Source organism: Amblyomma maculatum, chromosome 1 (assembly GCF_055883805.1).
Source record: "Amblyomma maculatum isolate TAMU_Amacu chromosome 1, ASM5588380v1, whole genome shotgun sequence".
NCBI classification, from domain to species: Eukaryota; Metazoa; Arthropoda; class Arachnida; order Ixodida; family Ixodidae; genus Amblyomma; species Amblyomma maculatum.
This window is the reverse complement of record NC_139344.1, coordinates 348381589-348404344: the sequence shown is the minus strand read 5'-3', so window position 1 is coordinate 348404344 and position 22756 is coordinate 348381589. Positions and strand designations below refer to the sequence as shown.

The following is a 22756-nucleotide window of genomic DNA, read 5'->3' as shown; positions in this document are numbered from 1 at the left end:
GTGGTGTGGGAAAAAGGTTAGTGCTTGTGCGTGGAAGGCTAGGAGGATAATGTGGGTTCTTGTTTAAGGATGTACATGCCCTTCTTGTTTTGAATTTTTGGCTACGCTTCTGTTTGCATATCATCACTGTAATTTTACATCCTCTCTTTCTTTTTTAACTCAATAAAAATACAGAACAGCATGTGCTGTCTCGTAAAAGCACTAGACCTATGAACAATGACTGATATGGGGCACCCTGAGGAAAAAACTAATGCGAATCACAAGAAAAGTTTTCATAAAAATGTGTTGTGGTGTAGCTCTGGTTAACCCTAGCTGAATTGCGAAAGCAACGGCTTAAGCTTTTTTTGCCTGCTACATTATTATCCTATCACGCCCTATTAGTGTAAGGTGCTACATTATTGGTGACACTTAAGCTCATCCTTTAAGGGTATGACGCGAGAGCGTAAGCTACCACCCACATATAAAGTCACGCTTCAACCAAGCCGTATGAACGTGCCTGCGTGTCGTAGGGGTAATGAGAATGCAAATGGTTCTGGTAGACTGATTCTGATATCACACTCCCATATGAAAGGAGCGACCTGAGTTGGCAGCTCCTGCCCGCGGAATAAGGGTAATGTGAATTCAAATGTCATGGCAGACTGATTGTTTTATGAGGAGACCGTAGCTACGTCGCGGAGAGGCCTCTTCACGCCTCTTCACTGCGCCTCTTCACGGCGTAGTTGCGGCCACTCGAGGTCTCGCTTTGGCTGTCTTAGTATTGCTTTCGCAATAAAAGGAAATTATGAGAATAAACTAGTCGTGAAAGTGGACACGAAGGTCTTTAAGAGATCAGCGTTCCTTGTAAGCAAAATGGAGGGCACACTAGCATTACATGAAAGTGAGATTTGATAAAAAGTTTCTTTCTTTCTGCGCTACGCGACTTCGGATCCTTATTTGCTTTGTTTAAGTCCATACCATTGTGCCCTTTACTTCTCATGTAATCGTGTACACCTTACTTCCATGCGCCCTATGTATCTCATGCCTTCCAGATCCGTATTTTTAGCAACCACGACGCATAAGTATTTTTGTTTAATCTCACTTGTGTCCTTTTACTTTAATTTAAATCGAAGTATTGTTTCTGGCACTACTCTACACAGCTTTGTAATTTATTGAACAATATTTTGTCACTATTTAGGGAATAAAACTTCAGTAAAGTTAACGACTGCGTCTGTGCAAATCATTTTATTTTTCAAATGCTCTGCATGTCTGTGTCAATCGGCGCCAAAATATTTTCAACCTCCCATTTTGTTTTGTTTAGATGTGGGCCATCATTAGATGATGACCGATATCCATCGAAACACGGCGCTTTGTGACACTCAAGATTAAATACAAATAAAAAATGTGTCCACTTAACTTTTTCGCATGCAAAAAGCACTAAACAACATTTTTAGCTCCCACGAGGTGAGTAGTCAGTAGCTGCGTTGACTTTGCGTTCCGTTTCCTGTCAGTTTCTTCCTATGGCCTTCATTTTATATATTTTGCGCATTTATGCAAATAGTATCTGCAGTTGCCCATTTTGCGCAACCGTACCACGATATGCCAACTCAGTCATATGTGCCTCCAAGACTTAAATTTAGTCATACTGCCATACCAAAGCCAACCAAAAACCGAAAGTAGAATAAAAATTTTGAAGTACTTTCGAAGTTGTCAAAGAATCACGCACCTCACATGGAATAAGATGAGCGCCATGTAAAAGCATGCAATTAACGTTTTTAGGCGATCATGTGAAATCTCAGCTGAGTTGTGAAAAATTCGAGGAAGATTTTAAGATCTCGTGAAAACAATACTGCGAGTGCGTTTAGGGCTACGACTGGACCGCCATGTGACAAGAGGGGCCGCAGCCGCTTAGAGTCTGAATTTAATTTGACCTTTAGCTTCTTCCTTTGACATTAACCTTTGATTCCCCCCCCCCCCCCCCCCCCCCCCACACACACACACGCAAACACACACGCACTGCGGTGGACGCTTTTTGGTCACACAATCTGTGCACGCAGCCCATGAGCTAAAAAATTATCTCGCATTAAATGCACAATTCTGCCTTTTCGTCCAATTTTAAAGCAGGAATGTGATTGCGCAAAGTTAAAAATATCATGCGTGCTCGCCCAGAGCCTGGTTTTGAATTGACTAACAGGTTAACAGAGAGCTAACTGAAGAGCGGCAATGCTACATAGTTGGCGAGTTGGTATTGCATTTCGAATAAACGAAACAACGCAACTTAAGCGAAGGACCAGGGAAATTAACGATACTTCATCTCTTGTACTTTTTCCTTTTTGATCCTTTGTTGCACTTTTGCATCTTTGAAGAGCGGCAAACGAAGGAAGTCACTGAACTGTGCTCTGGACGATCACTGTGAGTGAAACAAAATGATATCTAACCTTCTCATCTTTTTTCATTTTGACCGGTACCGTGTCTTTAATAAAACCAGTTATAGAATTTAATAAACGAAGAACTTACGCTTTCAATGCTTGTATAATTATAATGGACACCAAGAACAGCTGGAAATCAGTAGAGAGGTACCATACATGGGACAAAATGGGCTGAAATGCAAAGAAACACGAAAATGATGACAGTTTGTATGAACGTCCTGTATCTATCAAACATAAGACAGACGAACGTTAGCGCCTGCAATAATGCTCATACTTTATGGATACCAGTACACTCGCATTGGTTTTAAAGAATGGGCTATATAAAAAGGGCTCAACGTAAAGGCAACTATTTCTATTTGGGCCAGATACATTTAAAGTGAGACGACCCCGGGTAGCATTTCATAGACCGCTTTCTTTCCCGTCCTATTGAATTACTGTTGAGAAGAAAGCATTTACAGAAGTGCCACTATTTCCAAATTACAAACATTAAATTCTCCATCATCGTTGCTACGATTTTCTTTTAACACGGGTTACAATTATAACATACTGCCATTATTTCGGTCGGAGTAGGAATGTAGATATTTCATCATTTCCTTATAAATCGGGTGTTCGGATAGTTCTGACACACAAAAAGCTATACTAATATAAGACTGTTCAATGTGCTTATTTCTGAACTAATTGCAGGTTTCCCAACAGAGGCGAAATAAAGTATTTTCTAGAAAATATTAACTATTCTTGAACTGATACTTGTATGTGTTCGGGCTCCAAGTGAACTGTTTGAATCAGGTAGGAAAAGAATAACTGATGCTAACACACAGATGATATTTGCCAAGTATGGCTCCCTTAGTGGCCTGGTTAGACCAATATTATTTGAGTGACGACCTAAACAATGAAGATTCTGTCTACTCCCCTTTAACCCCATTCATGGCAATGAGTCTTCCCATTCAATAAAGGACATTAAATCAATCATTCAGTCATTTCATGTGTGACACTTCCTGTGACACTAGCTGTAGTCTCTTAAAAGATTTGTCTTGGCGGGAAGAAAGGGTGTCTGCGCCGACTGCTTACCAATCCACCTTCAAAGAATCAAGGCATCATTCACTTGTACACAAAGGCACTCGTATCTGCATCGCCACAAAACCCGTTAGCCCATAGACGGTTGATAAACACGTGGCTTCAACTTCAGTGCAATTTTTAAGCACACGTGTTTCTGAGATATTTCACGCCTTCTCAAAGTTAGCAAGTTGTTTGGCACTACCGATACCATCGTAGTGTGTCATTTACTGTTGCGGCAGAAATTAAATATAGAGCCAGGAGCGTATGTCCACTAACGTACGTCAGCTGCAATAGCTACATGCGACTATGCGAGCACCATTTCTGTAGTGTTCGCTCACAAAGATTTTGAGACAAAATTGAACTGATATGGACTGAGAGCAGCTGATAGGGCATAATGTAGCAAATTCTCGTAAAAAGCGTGGACTTCGTGGAATCAATAATGCGATATAGGTTTTAATTTGCATGGGTAAATTCTAGGGCTTCAATTCTTTTGGAGTATATATATTGATAATATCTACTAACGGATTATACTAATATGACCCTTTATTCTACATTAAGCCAGCTACCCATTCGGTGTAATCTCCTAAATGTCCTGGGATCTGATTCGTTTTATGAACCAGCTTTGAATTTCTTGGGTAACTCTTTTTAAAGGCATAGCGAACTGCGAAATATTTGGGGGTATAACCAATTTTTGGTGCTCCTTGAGCATTTATAAACTTTGCCGTCATCATATGGTTGGTTTCTTCATGTCACATGGCCTTGATGACGTCACAGTTCTCTCACCAGTCAGAGAATTCGCCTACACAGAACTTCCACACAGAACGCTTTCCCCAAGACACAACTATCAAAACTCTCGCTTTGAAAATAAGCTTGAGGTCTGTAGTGAGAACAACCTACCACACATCCTTTAAAGATTGAGATCATTGACCCTTGGACACCAAAGCACGGAAACAAAACTAGTAGCATTTGCCCCACGGGTAAAGTAATAGAGATGAAGGGAGGGGGGGGGGGGGGGGGGGGGGTTGAGGCTTCGCCATCGAAAATTAAACAAGGCCGGTGCATGGCCTTCTTTTCCAGTAGTGGACGTCACGACAGCAGGTGGACGATAAAAGACCAGCAATTGAATCTGCATGCACGGGCTTGGGTAAACTGGCTGGGGGATACCACGGGACTCGACTGAGATCTGCGCTCTCAGTTTCATTTGCTGGAACTTTATCGCCCATCCTCAGTCGTGACGTAGGATGCTGGTGTGCGCTGTCTTGGTCAAGATATCGGTGGTGACAGCTAACTTCGAGCTCACTCTACCCTTCTCGCTCTACGTTTTCCAAATATGGTCGTCCTCATATTAGCTCTATAGGTTGTTTATGAGAGAACCGAAACAGTAATGAGTGGATGCCATGTTTATGTTTCGTCAAAAAATGGTTGTCTGATCCACTGCATAGTGCGTATGTGCGAAGTGCCTTCTTGTAAAATATGCATGAGGCTAAACTTACTGCGACAGGGTCTTCTTTCCAGTTTCGTATCAGGAGCAATAAGTTCCACCAGACGTCTCTGATTTCTGCGTAAAATCTGGTGTAATATTCTTTTGAATTCGGGCCAGAAGCTATCAATGGTAGAATATATATGCACATGATCATAAAAAATGTAGGGATGGTCATCCTGCAAAAAAAAAAAAAATGTTATGTTTTATACTATTGAAGATACAAGCGCCTATTGAAACATTGTTGTAGGCTTATTTTACTATTATACATCAATTGCAGTGTCAATATAGGATATGCTTTTGCGCTCTCATACTTGTTCATGTACATGCTATTCAGCTGTTCATGTACATTGCCTTTCAAAATTGCATATATTGTTACGAGTGGAAATCACGCACTGATGGGGAACACCACTCTGAAATCGCTGGGCACCGCTTAGCCGCACAACTCAACACTGAGCGTTGTCTTCATCCACACACCCAGACACTTCTTTCTTCGCTTGCTGAATGCCAGCATGGTACACCACATAACATTATCCCCGCCGCAGAAGCACAGTCCCGGTGCGTTCTAGGTAAACGAAGCAGGGCGTGAATAATACGGCTTGAGTCGTGTCACATGCACAATGTCGCAAGCTTGTGATGCAGAAGACTTCGGGTTCAAAGGTTTGATTTCGTATGTGACGTCGGGGACTCGGCGCAAGATACGGTACGGGCCTGTGTAGGGTAGGGGCCTGTAATATCATCAGCACGAACAGCCAAATTTTGTTCTGTATGTAAGTGCTGATTCTTGATGTCTTTCCTCGTTATAATGTCTATTCATCTATGTCTATGCACTTTCATCTGTTCTTAACCATGTAAATTTTCTGCTTTGGTCATTTGTTGCCGCCCATGTAAAAGTATAATATCCAATAAGACTTTTCTTAACACATACATAAGTGACAAACGTGAGCTGGCAGTGCTTACTGTCGAGAATTTCGGAGCAAGTCTCCAAATTTCATAATTCATCGTAAAATTTGCTCGCGTGCTTCAAGTAACTTCTTGCCTAATCACCACACAAGAAATCCAAATATTATTCTAGTAGATCTTACCTTTCCGGAATCAACTGCCTTCATTCTCTATTACTGGTCATGACATTACAATCACCACGACCTCATAAATATTTTTCATCTGATTTGAAACAGACAGTTGATAAATTCACAAGGCTTGCAGCAACAATGGTTGGAATACTTTTAGGCTCTTCTTTTTTTCGCCAAACACTTACATGTGACGTCATCGATGAAATATTTTATCACATCTTTGTTCTTGTTTCTATTCCATGTTCTGTTCTTGAGTAGCATTGCATTTATTCAACATTTCTGGATTTTTAACCCCGCCGGGGTGGCGCAGTGGTTACGGCGCTCGGCTACTGTTCCCAAGGATGCGGGATCGAATCCCGGTCTTGGCTGCCGCTTTTCAATGGAGGCGAAAAGCATATCGCCCGTGTGCTGTGCGATGTCAGTGCACGTTAAAGAACCCCAGGTGGTCGAAATTTCAGGACCCCTCCACTACGGCGTCTTTCATAGCCTGAGTCGCTTTGGGACGTTAAACCGTACAAACCAAATCCAAACATTTCTGGATTTTACTACGCACGACGATGACGGTATCCAGGATTTATTACGACTCATTCGAGACATTTAAACGTCTCAGCACCTTGGATGATCTGGATTCTTTCTTAACTTCTTCGAATATACCGCGAAGGTCTGTATTCAGCGTTTTGTTCTACTAAAGAGTCGAAGGAAGAATCTCAGTATGCCGTGGATAACAAATAATATACTGCATCGCTCTCGCCGCGTTTTTATATTACGCGTTTGCAAGCGCAATGAGGCTCCTTAACTTATTGCTCTTCAAAAATGGCTAAGAAGTCCGTGGTAAGGTTAAATCCGCCTAAGGTTTCGAATATGGAAGTTCATCGGAGCATTTAATGAAATGCAGATCGTCCGCAGTATTTCAAATAAAAAAAAATGCGATCCCAGAATTATATGAGTGACTTGAAAGTCCTTTGTACTTTTAAGCAATTTCGGCACGCTGGTCTACACCGCAAGGCTATGTGCTGTCCAAGTAGCTGTCTCAATAAGAATTATCACATTATGATATTTTACAGCGCTTGCCACTGATTTAGCCTGATACACCCTGCTTCCCCCCCCCCCCCCCCACACACACACACACACACACTCCTCACCACGAAAAGAAACGGTTTGGTTTGTGGTGTTTAACGTCCTGAAACCCCTCAGACTATGTGAGACGCCGTAGTGAAGGGCTCCGAATATTTCGATCACCTGATGTTCTTTAACGTGTACTGATATTCCGCAGCACACAGGCGCCTTCCATTTCCCCTTTCGAAAAGCGTCCGCTGCGTCCGCTTTTCGAGAAACCTTGAAAAGTAGTTGTCACTAATGAGTGCGTAATGAATAAGCACCATTAAGTAACCTTACCTTATAAACCTGCGCACGACTGCGACGAGGGTTACAGAAATCGGATTTCCATTCTCCTTATCTAACTTGAAGAAAGTAAAGAATCCACTGAAAAAAGAAAGAGAAACAAGTAATTGCGAAAGCTGCTCGTGCCGGCACTTTTCGCAACTGTGCCTTCAGAGAAATTTAATCTCTGATGAAATAAGACAAAGGCTAATCACTCTGTGTATCAGTGATCAGGGCCTGGACACATTGAACAAACAAGGTGGTGCGGTTGTTAATGGACCGGTACTGTTAAGCCCCGAGCTTCACTGCCATTTTTCTTTAGTAGTACAGAAATTCATTTGTGCCAGATACATCAACATGTAGTTGAAGAGGCGTGAGTCCCGAGAGGGAACTTGACGTTATCAAAATACACCGAGAAGCACCCTCCCACGACGTGCGCGAAATTCATTGAGAGGTGATATGTGCTGAAGCCGCACCCAAACGCACAAACTGTGTGGACAACCTGGAAAAAATGCTGAACCTGCTTACTCAGCATCAACCATCTTTAATCTTTATTACTGTGAAATATCTACAAACACATGGATAATGTGAGATGACTCTGAGTAAGAGGTTAGGGCAATTTTAAAAGTATCTTCCATTAGATTTAGGTTGATATGACAGCACAAGATATGTCCTGTAATCTGAAAGTATACCATCACCAGCTTCTGAATACAGCATTACTATCACTGAAAGTAAGTGGCGTTGTTCTGTCGCAAGTGGGAGTTTAAAAAAACAACAGCAAACAAAGAATTTCACCGATGACACCAGTCGTGTGACCAATAATCAGCCATAGCGGATAAAGTGTATTATCTTTGTTGTATAGTAGAAGGTAACACTTTTTTTCTTTTCTTGCTCCTTTTTTTTTTGATTTTTCTGTTTTACTACTTCTCCTATTTTTTTTTAGTTGCTTTTTCTTTTTTTTCTGTTTCTACTATTTATTCGCTTTTACTACATTTTCCTCTTTTACTGTTTTTGATTTTGTAACGCAATGACGAGACCTGACATTAAAGCTTGGCATCGTTTTTGCACGTTTGTTCGCGTAATTTCAACGTCTATGGCTGTTTTGACGTCTGCGCACTATATCGACGTCCTTGTCTTTATTGAAGTCGAATTTACTTTTGGGCTCTAATTAATGAACTAATTACTCCACATGAACAAAATTTTGCACACAGACACATTTTGTCACCCTCTACATTGCAAAATAATTAAACTAATTACTCCACGTGAACAAAATTTTGCACACACATTTTGTCACCCTCTTAATTGCAAAACCATTCTTTTACTCATCAATCAAATCATTTCTCGAGATTGACGGTGTGGCACTCTCAGCGGACGCACAAATATTGTCCACACCGATGAGCCTATAAGGGCTTTCGTCCTAACTATTACATGTATCATATGTTCGAGTCCAAGCTCTATACCATATCTATACTCTCCCAGCTACACCTTCTAAAGTCAGGAATGTCACGCAGTGACGTTTAAACCAGTAGAAACGCCTATGCGGTAGTCACGGCACACTAGGAAACGACTAGCTGCATCTAGCCACAGGCGTGGTGGTGCCACCGTCACTGCCACAGTCGCTTCTCCGCTTCGCTACAGCTACGCGATCGCCAACCACGTAATTACACCTCGCCACTGCGCTCGCTTCTCCAGTCTCCCTATGGCCACTTGATCCTCACAACTCGTGACTAGCCGTATGCTGGGCGCCGAAATTCTTTTCGCTTTACCGTTGCTTCGCCGCTGTTTAACAACCCACCTGCATCAGTAGTCTGACAGTTTTTAGCTGAGCCTCAGAGGTGCCTGGATCCAGTGCAAAAACGGTTCAGTACAGTCGCTAGGCTGCGTATTACCACCCGACTGATATTGATATTGACCCGCATGCGGAACTTCTGCAAAAACGACGTGCTAAACGAGAAGAGACATCATAAAAGTAGGAGGTTCGCTTGGCCAGACAACCAGAGTATCATCAAGATCGCCGTGCTAGGCTGAGTGCTGCGTCATCTGCGAGTGCGGCACCCATAAGGTTCACCGCTAACCAAGTGTCTCCATGCCAAACAGCTTTCTCTCGTATCACGTATATGTAATAGCAGAGTTAACTTGGTAAGTTTTTCTTGTTGCAAACAGGTCAAACAAGCGCTTACGTAATCACGAGCGTAAAAGTATTTGTTCACAAACAATATTACACTAGCGTGCGGTCGTCATCACGTCTGTCAAGAGCGCTCGAAGACCAACCTGTTGCACAAGGAAAGTGAGCTTTTTTGGCATTTGCCCGGTTGTCGAGAGAATAAGGGTGACAGACCGAAGGCACGTAGGCATGCAATTTGCCGTGACAACTACGTTGTACCGAATATAGAGTAAGTGAGCCAAGGTTTCACATCCTTTGCTCCGCTGCACCTTGCTCTAGCGCTCTGGACAGGTGTCCTGGCCCCTATACATACCCCAGGGAGCAACGCCGATGTATGAGACCAACCTGAGGAAGAAGAACGTATCCACAGCCTGGAATCCAAATGTTACGATCACTCCGTGCCAGTGTTCAAACATGTATAATGCGTTAATCATTCTCGCTGAAAATAAAAGTGAGAGAATGAAAAGCAGTACTGTGTCATTCGCGAAAAGAAAGGGCTCCAATGTTTTGCACCAATAGTGTAAACAAGATGACGTAGCTTCGTTTGCCAGGAGAAAAGGCTACACTGCCTAGTAGTGATTCCGAATGGGTTCAACAGTCGGGATGTTTTTTTATGTGCGTTTTGGATTGAGAAAAAAACTGAATCAGATAATGTCTGGTGTGATATACTTGTAACAGGCTGAGCTACGCGCGTACGTGCTCCTCTTGCTTGATCGGAAATTTTTGGCGCAAAGCGGGGGGGGGGGGGGGGGGGGGATTCAACATACCTAAGTGACATAGGGACTGTGGGAAACATCAGTAGAGGGCTGCGGAGAATGTAGACCACCCGGAGGTCTTGCACATGGCGTGACATAATTCAGAACACGTGCGCTTTGCGTTTTACCTCCGTGTTGATCACAACTCGGAGGCTGCAGCCGGGAGTGAGCCCGGGTCTAATGGCTCAGCACTCAATCGCCCTAACTTACAGAGTCACCACATTTTTTTTTCTTCATTTTTCAGTAACCGTGGCGGGGCGTAGCCATGTGATCATAATCATCGTCATCAGGTTGGGTTAAAGAATACGATGCAGTGCAGGTAGGGCTGTCGTGAGCCAACAAGTATAACAAAAAAAATAAAAAATAAAAGAATCCGAGAGCATTGTGGAATCTACACTGAAGAAATGCGAAAGTCTGAGTGTTGCTGGCGCACACGATAGATGAAGTTTGCTCTCATTGTCATTATCAACTAAATGCACCATCATTATCATTGTCAATTCCATAATTGTCATTATCACTAATTGTAGTGTAGTTGTCATCACTACTATCATTCTCACTGCGGACAAGGAGTATTATGACTTGCGTTTCACGATCCCGGGCATGGCTTAGCTGGGTGAAGTGCTCGGCTGGAGATTCGATGGATGGGTTTTAGATTCTCAGTGGACACCAGATTTTTATTCTTCTGATGAAATTAGCTTCGTTTTCAGGATTCGCGTCATTAAATTGACAGCTATAGTGTGTCCGGGCGAACGAACGCCGACAGTATAAGTTATTAAAGGCTTTCGTCTTAATATCTGTCACAAAAGCAAAAAAAAAACTTCAAAGCTGCTTTCAGAAACCAAATAACATTGCCACTGCGCTATACGGTTGAAGTCAGCAGCGGTGGCTCAGAATAAAGATCGAGAATGCAAAACTTTTTTTGCAGTGATGCTTACAAGCGTTCTCCGCTGCTGTCCCGTACGAGTGGCCGAGTATGACCCAAAATGTGCTAATAATGCGAAGCCCATGCACGAAAGCATAGGCGTACGTCTCCGAGCTTTTGTTGGTGTTGGCCTTGAAAAGATACTTCGTATTTTTGATTAGCGAGAACGCAGTCAAGAACCTCAGTAAGTAACCTGAAAAGAAAAAAGAAGACTATAAGCAAGCGTGAAAGGTGTGTCTTTGGTGCCCATTTGAATACAAACAGCTGTGCTGAGAACCAAATCGACGATGATTCGAATAGCGATGGGAACAGGTTGGATACGAATAAAATTTTAATACTGCCTATTTGTGTCAACATTCCTTCGCAGACCGGTCACATCAGCGTATGACCCCGCCGTGGTAGTGCAGTGGTTACGGCGCTCGACTACTGTTCCCAAGGACGCGGGATCGAATCCCGGCTTCGGCGGCCGCTTTTCTGGGGAGGCGAAAAGCAAGGCGCCCGTGTGCTGTGCGATGTCAGTGCACGTTAAAGAACCCCAGGTGGTCGAAATTTCCGGAGTCCTCCACTACGGCGTCTCTCATAGCCTGAGTTGACTTGGGACGTTAAACCCCACAAACCAACATCAGCGTATACTGTACGGCGTCGGAGAGAGGCCTGCATTTTAAAATAGTGGTTAAGGAAAGGTACTGGATCTTTGTCAGAATTTATCGAATATGTAAAAAACATATTTGTCTGAGAATATTTCGAAAATTCGATATTTGATCCCCTTGATGAATGAAGTGGATTATATTCTAAGCAATATTCGGAAATTATAAATTGCGGCACTCTTCGGAGTGGTTCTAATATTTATTTTTTTTTTGCTGACCTTTTCATTTTTACTACACCCGTGTGCGACTAAATTTTGAAAAGATAAGTGCTGGAAAATGTTAACTCCAACCTACCATCACTTTTCCAGTTTTTCCACTTCGCTGAAGAATAGTCAAAAGCTGTACTCAATATGACTGTTGCCAAGATTGTCCCCAACACAGCTCTGAATGGAAAGAAAGTAAATGCACACATGTTAAGAAGAATGGTTTATACGGTTTGCGTCTACCATTAATATGACATGAAGCAGCCAATAGGTGTGCACATTTCTTGACCAATATATATGATGTGCACATTAGCTGAGCTGCCGTAAGAAGAACGATCTGCATGCCAGGCCAAATAATTACGGATCACACTTCTGTGCTAAAATGCTCGCGCAGAATCTGTAGAGACGGCATCGATTGGTTCTTTAGCGCGCCGCCAATAAAGTGGTGATATTCCTATCAATAAATATACTGAAAGCTTAACTGTTGACATTAGAGGAATATTGCAACACTTGATATTATAACAATCTGAAGCAGTTAGCAGTAGACGAAGACTGGTAACCGCGAAGCCAGAGGTCTCAAGGCTGGCAAATAAATCATATTGACGTTGTTGTGTTTTAAACCGAGATAAATGCAACAGTTTTGCATACTTTGAAGGAAGAATCAAACTGCGTAGCCAACCATGAGTATTCCGTAGCTCTGGCTAGGGAAATTTGCCCCCCTTCCCACCCCCTCTTTTAGGACTTTGTCACTATAACATTCCTCTGCTAGGGAGTTTCCAAGGGGACCTCTCACTTTTGTAGTACTCCTCCATAAGAATGCTGAATTGGGTGAGTTGGTGCATTCGCATTTTAGGAAACGTAGCGCAAAGAAGACAAGGTACTTCGCTTTTAGAGTGCAGGACGCCCTCTCTACAAGCCCTTTATATTTTTGAGGGGAAGCGGTAATTTTTGCCTTAACATAGAGCGGTGATTACGTTCCGAGATGAGGACGCGATAAAAATACAAGGTGACAGCTGGCAGTCAACACATGTACATGATAAAAACACCTGATACCATTTTTCCCCCTAGCTTTGCCATCACTGCTGTAAGCTGAGCAGCCCTATTTCGTTTGTAACGAAGCTTCCCGAATGATGGCTCGCACATGTCCCCACAACCACGTTTCAAGCTTTTTATGTGTAAGACGCTCGGAATCACCCGATTAGTTTCTTTCCGTGTTTAATTAAGCATTTCATGGACAGCAGTGCTGCTTGTCACGTGTGCCTCCAGTGAAAAGGGTCCTTGTGAGGATGTATTCATGCCCGCACTCTAAGTCAGCAGTTTTGTACTTCTTTAAGAATAAACTAGACATTTGAAAATTATCTTTGTTAAAAAGCTGACACGACTCCACTGTAACTATGACAACGTTTTTATCACACGGCATTGTGTTATTCCCGCTTTTCCTGTGATTTCAGCGTTGTTCTTCAATCACATAAAAAATTAATATAATCGCTATAGCCTAAGACAATTCAAGCAGGTTGAGGTTTTGAAAACATGTATGCTTTGGTGTTGCAAAGGCAATATCGTTGAAACATTTAGGCTAACCTTTGTTTAAATTGAAAGGACAGTTTCGTTCGGAGGAGGTAATGTCTATATGAACAACTCCATAAAGTAAAATATTAGCTGCTGAAAGCGAATTTTTTTATGCACGAAGAGCCTTTTTTTTTTTTTCCGGCTATATAGGACTGTATTGCGAGTTTGAAACGTTTTGCGAGAACAACAGAAACCACCGCAAAAACACGTACGTCTATATGCAGCACATATGGCATAAGTTTGTTGCGTATATACTTACATTATGCACACCTGTGTGGTGTTAACAGGTTCGGCTCGGCTGGTGACACAGTTTCTGACCACTATTTTGGACACTCCTCCCAGAACTGAAAGATAGTAGAAAAAAATACTTGACAAAAAGAAAGACCTTTCAGTTACTCCAGATATACAGTTACGAGCCTTGAATTTGAAACATTCTCATTTCAAGGAGGGTATAGGCTTCCAAAGCACCGTCGAGCGGCGCTGCTGCTCCTGACAGGGAGCGCCCTCTCTGACAGAAAAATAGAAACTGGGGATAAACGCGGCGGCACCACCAAGGCATCCCGTGCAAGTTTTCTCCTTTCGCTCGCTCGCTTCTGCGCACGTGCAGACGTCTCGCGCTGCTTTGTCACGCGGGCACTCACCGGACGCCGCCGGCTGCGCGGCGCGCTTTCTCTCGCACGAGCATTGACGCGCCCCCGCAGGCGCACCGCGACATGCAACCCGCATTCCGTCTTTATTGGGCAACCTGACGCGTACTTCCATGAAGAGTACTTTATTATAAGCGGGAAACTTTTTATTCACGTCTGCACTGTGGAGCAGACGACAGACGGGGATGAGTAAATACTGATTGTGAATGCGTCCCACGTTAGCAAAAAGGTAGGAATGCATCTCGAGGTAAGTCCGCTATGTAATTATATTATCGTACATAATATCTTTAAAAACTGCTAAAGTATCATCAGTACTGTGGAATAAAGTGGCCCGCTCGTTGACCATCGTTTTAGCCTGTAGCATGTGATCTATATACGGATTTCTTTTTTTTTATTATTACGACGTTAGCAAAGGAAATTTCGCAGTAGAAGAATAAGTATATCGTCCGAAGGAGGTGTTTCATCAAAGACAAGAACGCTAGCAATCTCATAAGCACATGCGTGCTCCGTGCGCTACACGCGATATAACCGCGCTCGCTGGCTCGGAAGGCAGGTGAAATCCAAGCTTGTACTACACAGTGTTTTATTTCGGTTCTTATTAAACGGCTGCGCTTCATTTATGGTAATATTTGGTTTGCACTCACGAACCTTGTGACGCGAATGGGGTATAATAATAATAATAATAATAATAATAATAATAATAATAATAATAATAATAATAATAATAATAATAATAATAATAATAATAATAATAATAATAATAATTGGTACACTTATTGGCCAATTTGCGAAAATCTGTAAAAGCGTCTCAGCAAGGCATGTTTTCCAACGCCGCCCCCACCCCCGAAAAAAAAACAAAAAGGCCTCGTTCCTAGATATTTTCTTGGTCAATCTAAAAATGAAAAGGCAGCTGTGGACACTTAGGGCACATTCACACATCAGTCTCGATTGCGGACGTCACATCTGTTGATTTGGTTGCTCTCAGAGCACTCAGAGCAGGGAGAGAGCACAAAAAATCGGCAAAACTAGACACGCGGGGAGCGACGAGCAGGATAATCTTCCATCCTCTTCACTTTTTATGCATGGTGTTTAACCACTGTACTTTTTTGATGGCTCTCCAAGCCGTCTTTGTCAACTGTCAACATTTCTGAGTTTACGAAGAAAGGGGAAATTGGCTCTTTTCGTTTCCACAAAGAACGCAAGACTTCTCAGAACGCTGTCATGGTGTTGGAAAACAGGTCTTGCGGACACGCTTCCACAGGAATCTGCAAAGTTTCACACGTGAGCCTCGAATTTTGGTGCTTCGCCTACTATTGTGGCTTCCCATGACACAATGCTACTTAGTACATCCGTTCCGCATCAGCGGAAGCGTTTTTGTATCGCCAAATAACCGCCACACGCAACGCGATCGCCGCGCGTGCACAGGAATCTAGCGGAGCGTCTGCTCCGGCGAAGCCCCATCGTTTCACATTTCGCCACCGCGCCAGGAATGCGGCGCTGCCGTCGCGCGGCGAAACTTGTGCTTGGGCTCCCTATAGCTTTTGTTAATGCGTGAACTTGAGGGAGACGAATGCGTAAAAATTCGCCCACTCCCATCTGTCCTGTGACTCGCATGCAGACAAGGGAGACATGTAGAAATGACAGTAGCAGTGTGAGCGTAAAAGCTTTAAAAAATTATATATATATATATATATATATATATATATATATATATATATACACACAAAAGTTGAAGCCAACTGTCGCGGAGGCCAAAGAAAGCGTAGGGTATTTTTTTAATGTTTACCGTGTTATTACTGTAATTTGTTCAGGGTGAAATATAAATACAAAGTAGAAGAAAAAAACACGCGCCTATAGTGAGAACAGAATTCATGACCTCCAAATATCGCGTCCTGTGCTCTTACCAACTAAGCTGCATCGACAGCTTTCCAATCTTCTATTTGTTTGGGTATTAGTGGTGCATTTTACCGAACCTTGACCTTGACAGTGTTCACCAACGCCACCCTCCTCCATAGCGGCGGGCAGGGAACGTCAGGTCTTACCGCGAAAGTCCCCTGGAACGGGATTCAATCCTACCTTGAGCCAATGAAGAATTGACTATCGATCGTTTCCTTGCGCTAGATTTATCTACTGTTAACGGGGACACAACGGTGCATGCACTGTGCACATAATGTGAGAAATGTTTCGACCTCTCATATTTAGCCTCTTGTGGAAGTAATTTCTTGATCGCTCAGGCGGAAACGCGTTTAGTCACGCTCATTAATTGTGCATTGCTATACCATATACAGCGCTCCACAATAAAAGATACAGTGTCAGGCATGCAAGGCTCTTAAAAGGAGGTTCTACTTACGTGTATCCACAATCTTTTGTAAATCTTCCTCCGTGCAGTCGCTTATGAAACACACACCGAGACGCAGGCCAGGCCCTTCTGTCAAGTATGATGAGAAGTTTCTAGCCTGAGGTGGAAATGAAAATCCAGCAGAGACGTTTAGGACCGCCGAAAGATATGAAGGCGTAGATGGCTCATGCAGCGTGCTGCCGCGCCATCCTCTCCCTAAGATTCTTTCTGTGGCGCGAGCCACCACGGGACCGGTAGCAGATGATCGCGATGCATGATGAGAGCCCCGCAGTCAATGTTCAGAAGGTGGTCACGTACTAAATAATTTTGTCGACATCATCAACATCATAGATGTTTGCAGCAAGTTACAGAAAAAACAACTTAATGTTCATTATCAACTCCACATTTGTCTGCCACAAATTTTTGTCTTGATGCGGAACGAATACAAGGAGAGCCGTTAAATGTGGGATAGCTGAATTCCTATGAGAAACATTATTGATGTTACGATCAATGTTATTTTAACCACATTTCAACTGACGCTGTAACATCTTGTTGGCATTTTGGACCAACCGAAAGCACCCTAAAAACGCCGACTAACGTCTCGATGAACGTCCCTAGCTTCACGAAAGAGAACGCACGTGCTTTGAAAAGCCGCTGGGTGTTATGGAATGTTTCTATGGTTGATTGTTGGATTCAGTAATGCTGTAAAAATTGAGCTTCATTTAAATTTTTTTTTACTTCATCGCTGACAACACTGGGGTTATTATTTGAACTGTACAACTGCAGAATCTTCTCCAAGTGATGCTTAGATGTTATCAAAGGGTTTTTTCATATGAACTTAAAATACCGCTCAAAGATTGTTTTAATATTTCCTGAATTTTTATAGCACCATTTATGACATATCGTTTTCTATCGGTGCAATGTGAAATCACTGGAAGTGAATGAGCCTTACCCGTTTGTGAGTCACTTGAAGCATCGGCTGAATGTCCTCCACTTCACTTGGGTTTCCCGTCTGCAAATAAAAGTTGCAGTACTGGGCCCGCACTCGCTCCACTCCGTCGTCTCCTCGAACCACCGTCTCAACGCACTCGTCGTAAGCACCGAGTTCGGCGTTGTTCGATTGGAACAAGCCAGTCGGGAGCTTTGCCGTCGAATCAATGACTGCGAGCAAGGAGACCCAGACGGCAGTGCACATACGCTCTCAGTGAATGGTCGTACATCCCTTCGAGGTGGTACATTGCTCAGCGCGACTGATTACTGGGACATCTGGTTATTCATATTGATGAAGCTCCACAGCAGGCGTGAACACTGATGTGCGAGGTTGAAAACACAGACTGACTTGCCACTAAATTTTACTTTTATGACTGACGAGCGATCAACTACGACGACAGCTGACTTGCTTGAGCACATTACATAATATTCAGAGGCCGTAGGCTCGCATCCTACTTGTGGGATGTGATCAGTTTAACTTGTATTTATAATTAGTTATCTCTCAGCCATAAATTAATTAAACCACTAATTCTGATCCGTTAACGCTATCAATTAAAATATATGCAAACGATCGACTATGCTTCTCTTTGTTACAGTGACTGTTGGTTTGTTCTATGTTACAACGAGCCCCTCTGTACCTTTCCTCGTCGGCTCAAAAGCTTAAAGGAGGGCTCGATTTCGGCACTGTTGGCGCCGTAATGTAGCATAACATGGTTCCAGCTTATCTCCCGTTTTCTCAATTCGATCACGTTTCAGGTGAGACTCGCTCTTCATGATTACTGGGGGTAATAGGCCCGCTCCTATGAACAGCGGTGGCGCTGGTGAACACCTTCAGGGTTTGGTTGCACCTAACATAAGTTCTCAACAAGGAAGAAGATCGGAAAAGCGCCGTAGTAGCTCAGGTGGTCTAGCATAATACGCTGAATTTGAAGGTCGCGGGTTGGGAATCCACCAGCGTTGTGTGCTTGGTTTTCCTACTATTTTCTAACCAATGCTTCAGTTCAGTTCAGTCGTTCAGTCGTGTCCGACTCTTCGTGACCCTATGGACCATGTCACGCCATGCTTTCCGGTCTCTCACTATCTTCCTAACATCACATAACTTCATCTGCAGTGCCTCGAGGATGCCATCTAACCATCGCGTTCGCTGCCTATACCCCTTCTCCGGCGGGAATCAATGCTTATTCCGCCATAAAATCATTACACTCGATATCTTTCACTCGTGGTCACCAAAAATTTAAAAGAAGGAACATTCTCTGATGCTTTCCTAGGTCTCGAATACTGTGAGCTTCATTGATATGTAAATACATTTAACGAACCTCTTATTCACCTACTGTTTTCCCGCTCATGAAGTGAGGATTTTTATTCGACCGCAAGGAGGGTAGCCAAGCTTTGCGACTTGATGCATCCATTCTTACGTTGCACGCGTGTATGCACGAATAAGTTTTAAAACCCATACGCCCAGTTTGCAGAAAGGGCGGTGTATTGAATTCCGCTGACAAGTGGCAGAATGTGCATTGTGCAGACCTGAAGGTGCCCAAACGGTAGACTGAAGTAACGCGAGCAAATGTGAGAGGACAAAAAGACCTATTGGAGCATCGTCAAGATTTCGTAGTTGGAATGAAAACTCCACTTGCCCAGGCCACCTACATTTTTAAATACTCCTTAGGTAAATGCCAATCAATATATTCAAGCCATGCGTTTTTGTCCTCTTAACATTCACCAGGCTTTTAGAGGTGCAATTCGATTTCCGGTCTAGTTAGAAAAACAATTTAACATGGTGACCAGGAAAATGCATTTCAAACAGGTGCACCGTATTGAGACAAACACCTCTGCAACCGCAAATGCACCAATATCAACCCTTAATTTCAATACTTTTTTTTTTCTACTGCACTGTATTCACGGCATATCTGTGTTTGAAATGAAAACAACTGTTTGACGGAGTAACTTTGTTATCCTTGAAAGCACAACATTTATTTCTCGGCTACTTTTATCCTGCTAATTAAATAAATGAGTAGGGTCAAAGCCGCATTCCAGAATGACAGGAGGGAGGTCGAGCGCGTTTTGAGGGAGTAACAAAAATCTAAGCTGATTCAGCCACACATTCAGCTTGAGCTGGATGTATGTAGAAGCCTTGTGAAGTGCGTTTTAGTCTTTGTAATAGCCGTTAATGCAAGGGCTAGTGTATTTGAGAAAAGAAGGCAGGTCTTTTCTGGTTTTCCTAATAATTCTTTAAAATAAGGATGCACTTTACTGCACTGTTGAATGTTAAAAATGCACCAATTTGCCATTTCAAACACGATTTCCCTTATAAATTATCATAACCATTGTCATTACTGACAAATGTGAAAAGAAAAAAAAGATCAAAACAATTGTTGTAACTGGCCTTAGGAGGACATCAACGGCTCAAGGAGCACACCATGAACTATGTCTTACGTATTCCAGAACCACCACGGTATATTGCTGGTATATTACTATGAAGCGATTCATTATTAGGCTTACATTTGGTATCAATTCTTGTTTGTAAAAAGTGCGCACTACTGCGATACCTAACTCAATAACAATGCGAAACGCAAGCTGTTCGTTGTCTTTCTAACCTTCACATATTTCAGAAGCGGCTAGGTATGCATAAACGTCAACCTCCGCGAAATTCAAAGAGTAAATGATTGAAGCTCTCATAGAATTCGATAGTAATGCAGGCGTCGCAAATATTAGATCCACAATTCAAACAAATTTGCTTCGTTGCGTTTTCTAGTTTAAAACAAATGCCTTATGGAACCCTTCCGATGGCATGCAAAAGGGTATCCACTTCAACATACATCTCATTTAATTTAGGATCGCTAAACAACTTCGTGCGTGTTTGAGAAAAGTGAATATATTACTATGAGTTTTCTAGATATAGGAGAGAAACACACATTGCTAATTAAAGAAGTTAGATAACCAGAACATTTGTCATTTGATCCGTTGAACACAAGTCTAACGTGAATAAGGAAGCAATTAGAACAACATTCAATAAGCATTTCTATTAAGCCGGTTTTCGAATATAAGTCGTAGAAAAGGGATATTTGCTTACTGCGCAAGGCCCACGGTTCCACATTAACCAGTGCTTTCATGAACTTCAACATCCCGATGCTGCACTGGCTGGATATGTCTGACTGCAGGATCTTGCGAGCAACTCCACTTCCGGAGCTTGACATCGTCTTAGCGATGAATGCTCTTATAGTGTCCAAAGGACTGGACTTCACTGTGGTCTTTGTGGTGGTAGTCGTGTTGAGGCTACGGTCGGTTATCGTCGTTGGAGCAGAGAGGTGACTTGGCGCACTTTGTGAAACGGCAGAAGCTTGAGTAGTTGAAGAGGACTGTGCCCTGCACTCGCATGTTCTTGGAAGATGTGCGACCACGTAAAGATATACGGTGAAGATAATCAACTTAGCGTTCAGACGCATTTTGAACACTTTTTCTCTAACACTATCTCACTTCGAAGCTAGGTAGCGATATTGCTGCACATCAGTAGCTCGTCCGAGAGATTATCCTCGACTTTCTTTGGCTGCGCTCTCACTCCCTTGTTTAGGTCGGCCGCACACCTATGTCCAATGCTACTGAAACAAATCAGCAGCACCACAATCACTTGGTTATAAATCTACGAGTTTTGCATTCTATAAAATCGTCGCTAAATAGAGCAAAAAACCGTGATTAAGGCCCAGCACCTACTACATAGCTGTCCCGCCTGAAGATAGCCAGAGTGTGGCACACCACAAGTTCAAAACCAGACCGGTGGGACTGCTGATGTGCGCAGGTATATGCCGCTGCGGTCGACTTTCGACTGGTCTAGGGTGCTGTTTTTCTCGTTGAGGCACTCTCAAGAAATCCAAGTGTCTCGCCCTTCCACGGGGCAGCTAACGTGGAGGGAGCCCCCTCCGTTCAGTTAATATGCAGAAAGCGTCGTGCCGATGCGCGCATCATCCCTTCATCGCTGCTCGCTACCTCACGTGCTGCGGGTAGCCGATAGGGTTTGCAAAGCAGCAAAGATCGTGATAGAGTTTTGAGCAGAAATAGAATTTTGCTTTGCTGACACTTGAAGACGGGCAAACATGACGCAGCTGATAAATAACCCCTTGAAGGACGAGAGGCGCATACGAGACCGTCACTTTATGTCCCCTCACTCACTCGGTAACAAGGATGCAGTAATATGCAAAGGAGAATTGCATGCACTAAGCTTGTCTTGTGTTTAGCGGCGTGTTTATCTCGGGAGTTGGAATGTCAGCGAAGAAAATTCGGAGGCGCCATTGAAACGTGGACTACAAGTATACGAACTATTTGTCTTCGAAATAAAGGACACCATACCTTCTACATCTAAGATTGTTGCAGAGTGGATAAACGCCCTCTCTTGTGTTTTCGCTTTCGTGGTGCGGGCAAGTTTGGTTTCTTGCGACTGGTTTTTCCATGCGAGTAGTGACCTTCTACCAGAAACTAGCAGGGTCGCAGTGGGTAGCAAATACAGCGGGAAATTCCGACCTGATAGAAAAGGGAGAACTTGCTCTCTTCACAGTGCTTGTAAAAGCTGAGCGGTTTTAGATTTGCATTTAGCATTTTTATTAATCGACAGTCGCAAAGCAGCTCATGTGCCTACGTGGCTACTAGACCTGAAAGCCACCGATTGAGGCCTTGTCTGCTTAGGGATCAGTGCCGTGTACAGGAGAGCAAATAAAACGCGAAGTAAAAATACAGGAAAATAATTAACTGCTTGTTTTACTGCAATACAATGAGCACGAATGCCTTAATATTATGCAATAATGCTAGTTCTGGTAGAAGTTTAGGCAATCCACAAGGTGGAGTATATTTCTAATAGGGGAGCAATTAGTAATATGCCCCTGGTACTAAATGGCAACCGTTAAGTGAAATTTAACAGGGTATACCGTGGGATCAGTTGGTCAGACATTAGACAATTGCCGCGTCAGGCCGCCTCGAAAAGTGCTGAGTAATGCCGCCCCGGTTAGTGGCTATTACGCCCCAGAAAGTGTAGTCATGCCGCCTCAAGAAGTGCAGTCATGCTGCCTTAAAAATGCTCAGTCGTGACACTCAAGGAGTTATTAAAGAGCAGCCAACGTATATGTTTTCGCATTTCTCCAA

At 43.1% G+C, this 22756-nt stretch overlaps 1 protein-coding gene across 1 annotated transcript; it reads right to left on the bottom strand.

Annotated features, from left to right (window-relative positions):
• Window positions 1-2286: 2286 nt before the first annotated feature.
• Window positions 2287-20823, bottom strand: LOC146207710 (nose resistant to fluoxetine protein 6-like). Its single transcript, XM_084577356.1, has 11 exons — window positions 20700-20823; window positions 17592-17800; window positions 16652-16757; window positions 13914-14088; window positions 12177-12265; window positions 11249-11428; window positions 9904-9997; window positions 7410-7496; window positions 4955-5120; window positions 2494-2576; window positions 2287-2386 (listed from the first exon to the last, which is right to left on the bottom strand). Exons 1-11 carry the CDS (start codon window positions 20821-20823, stop codon window positions 2287-2289), a joined length of 1413 nt encoding a protein of 470 aa, XP_084433482.1.
• Between the last annotated feature and the right edge of the window lie 1933 nt (window positions 20824-22756).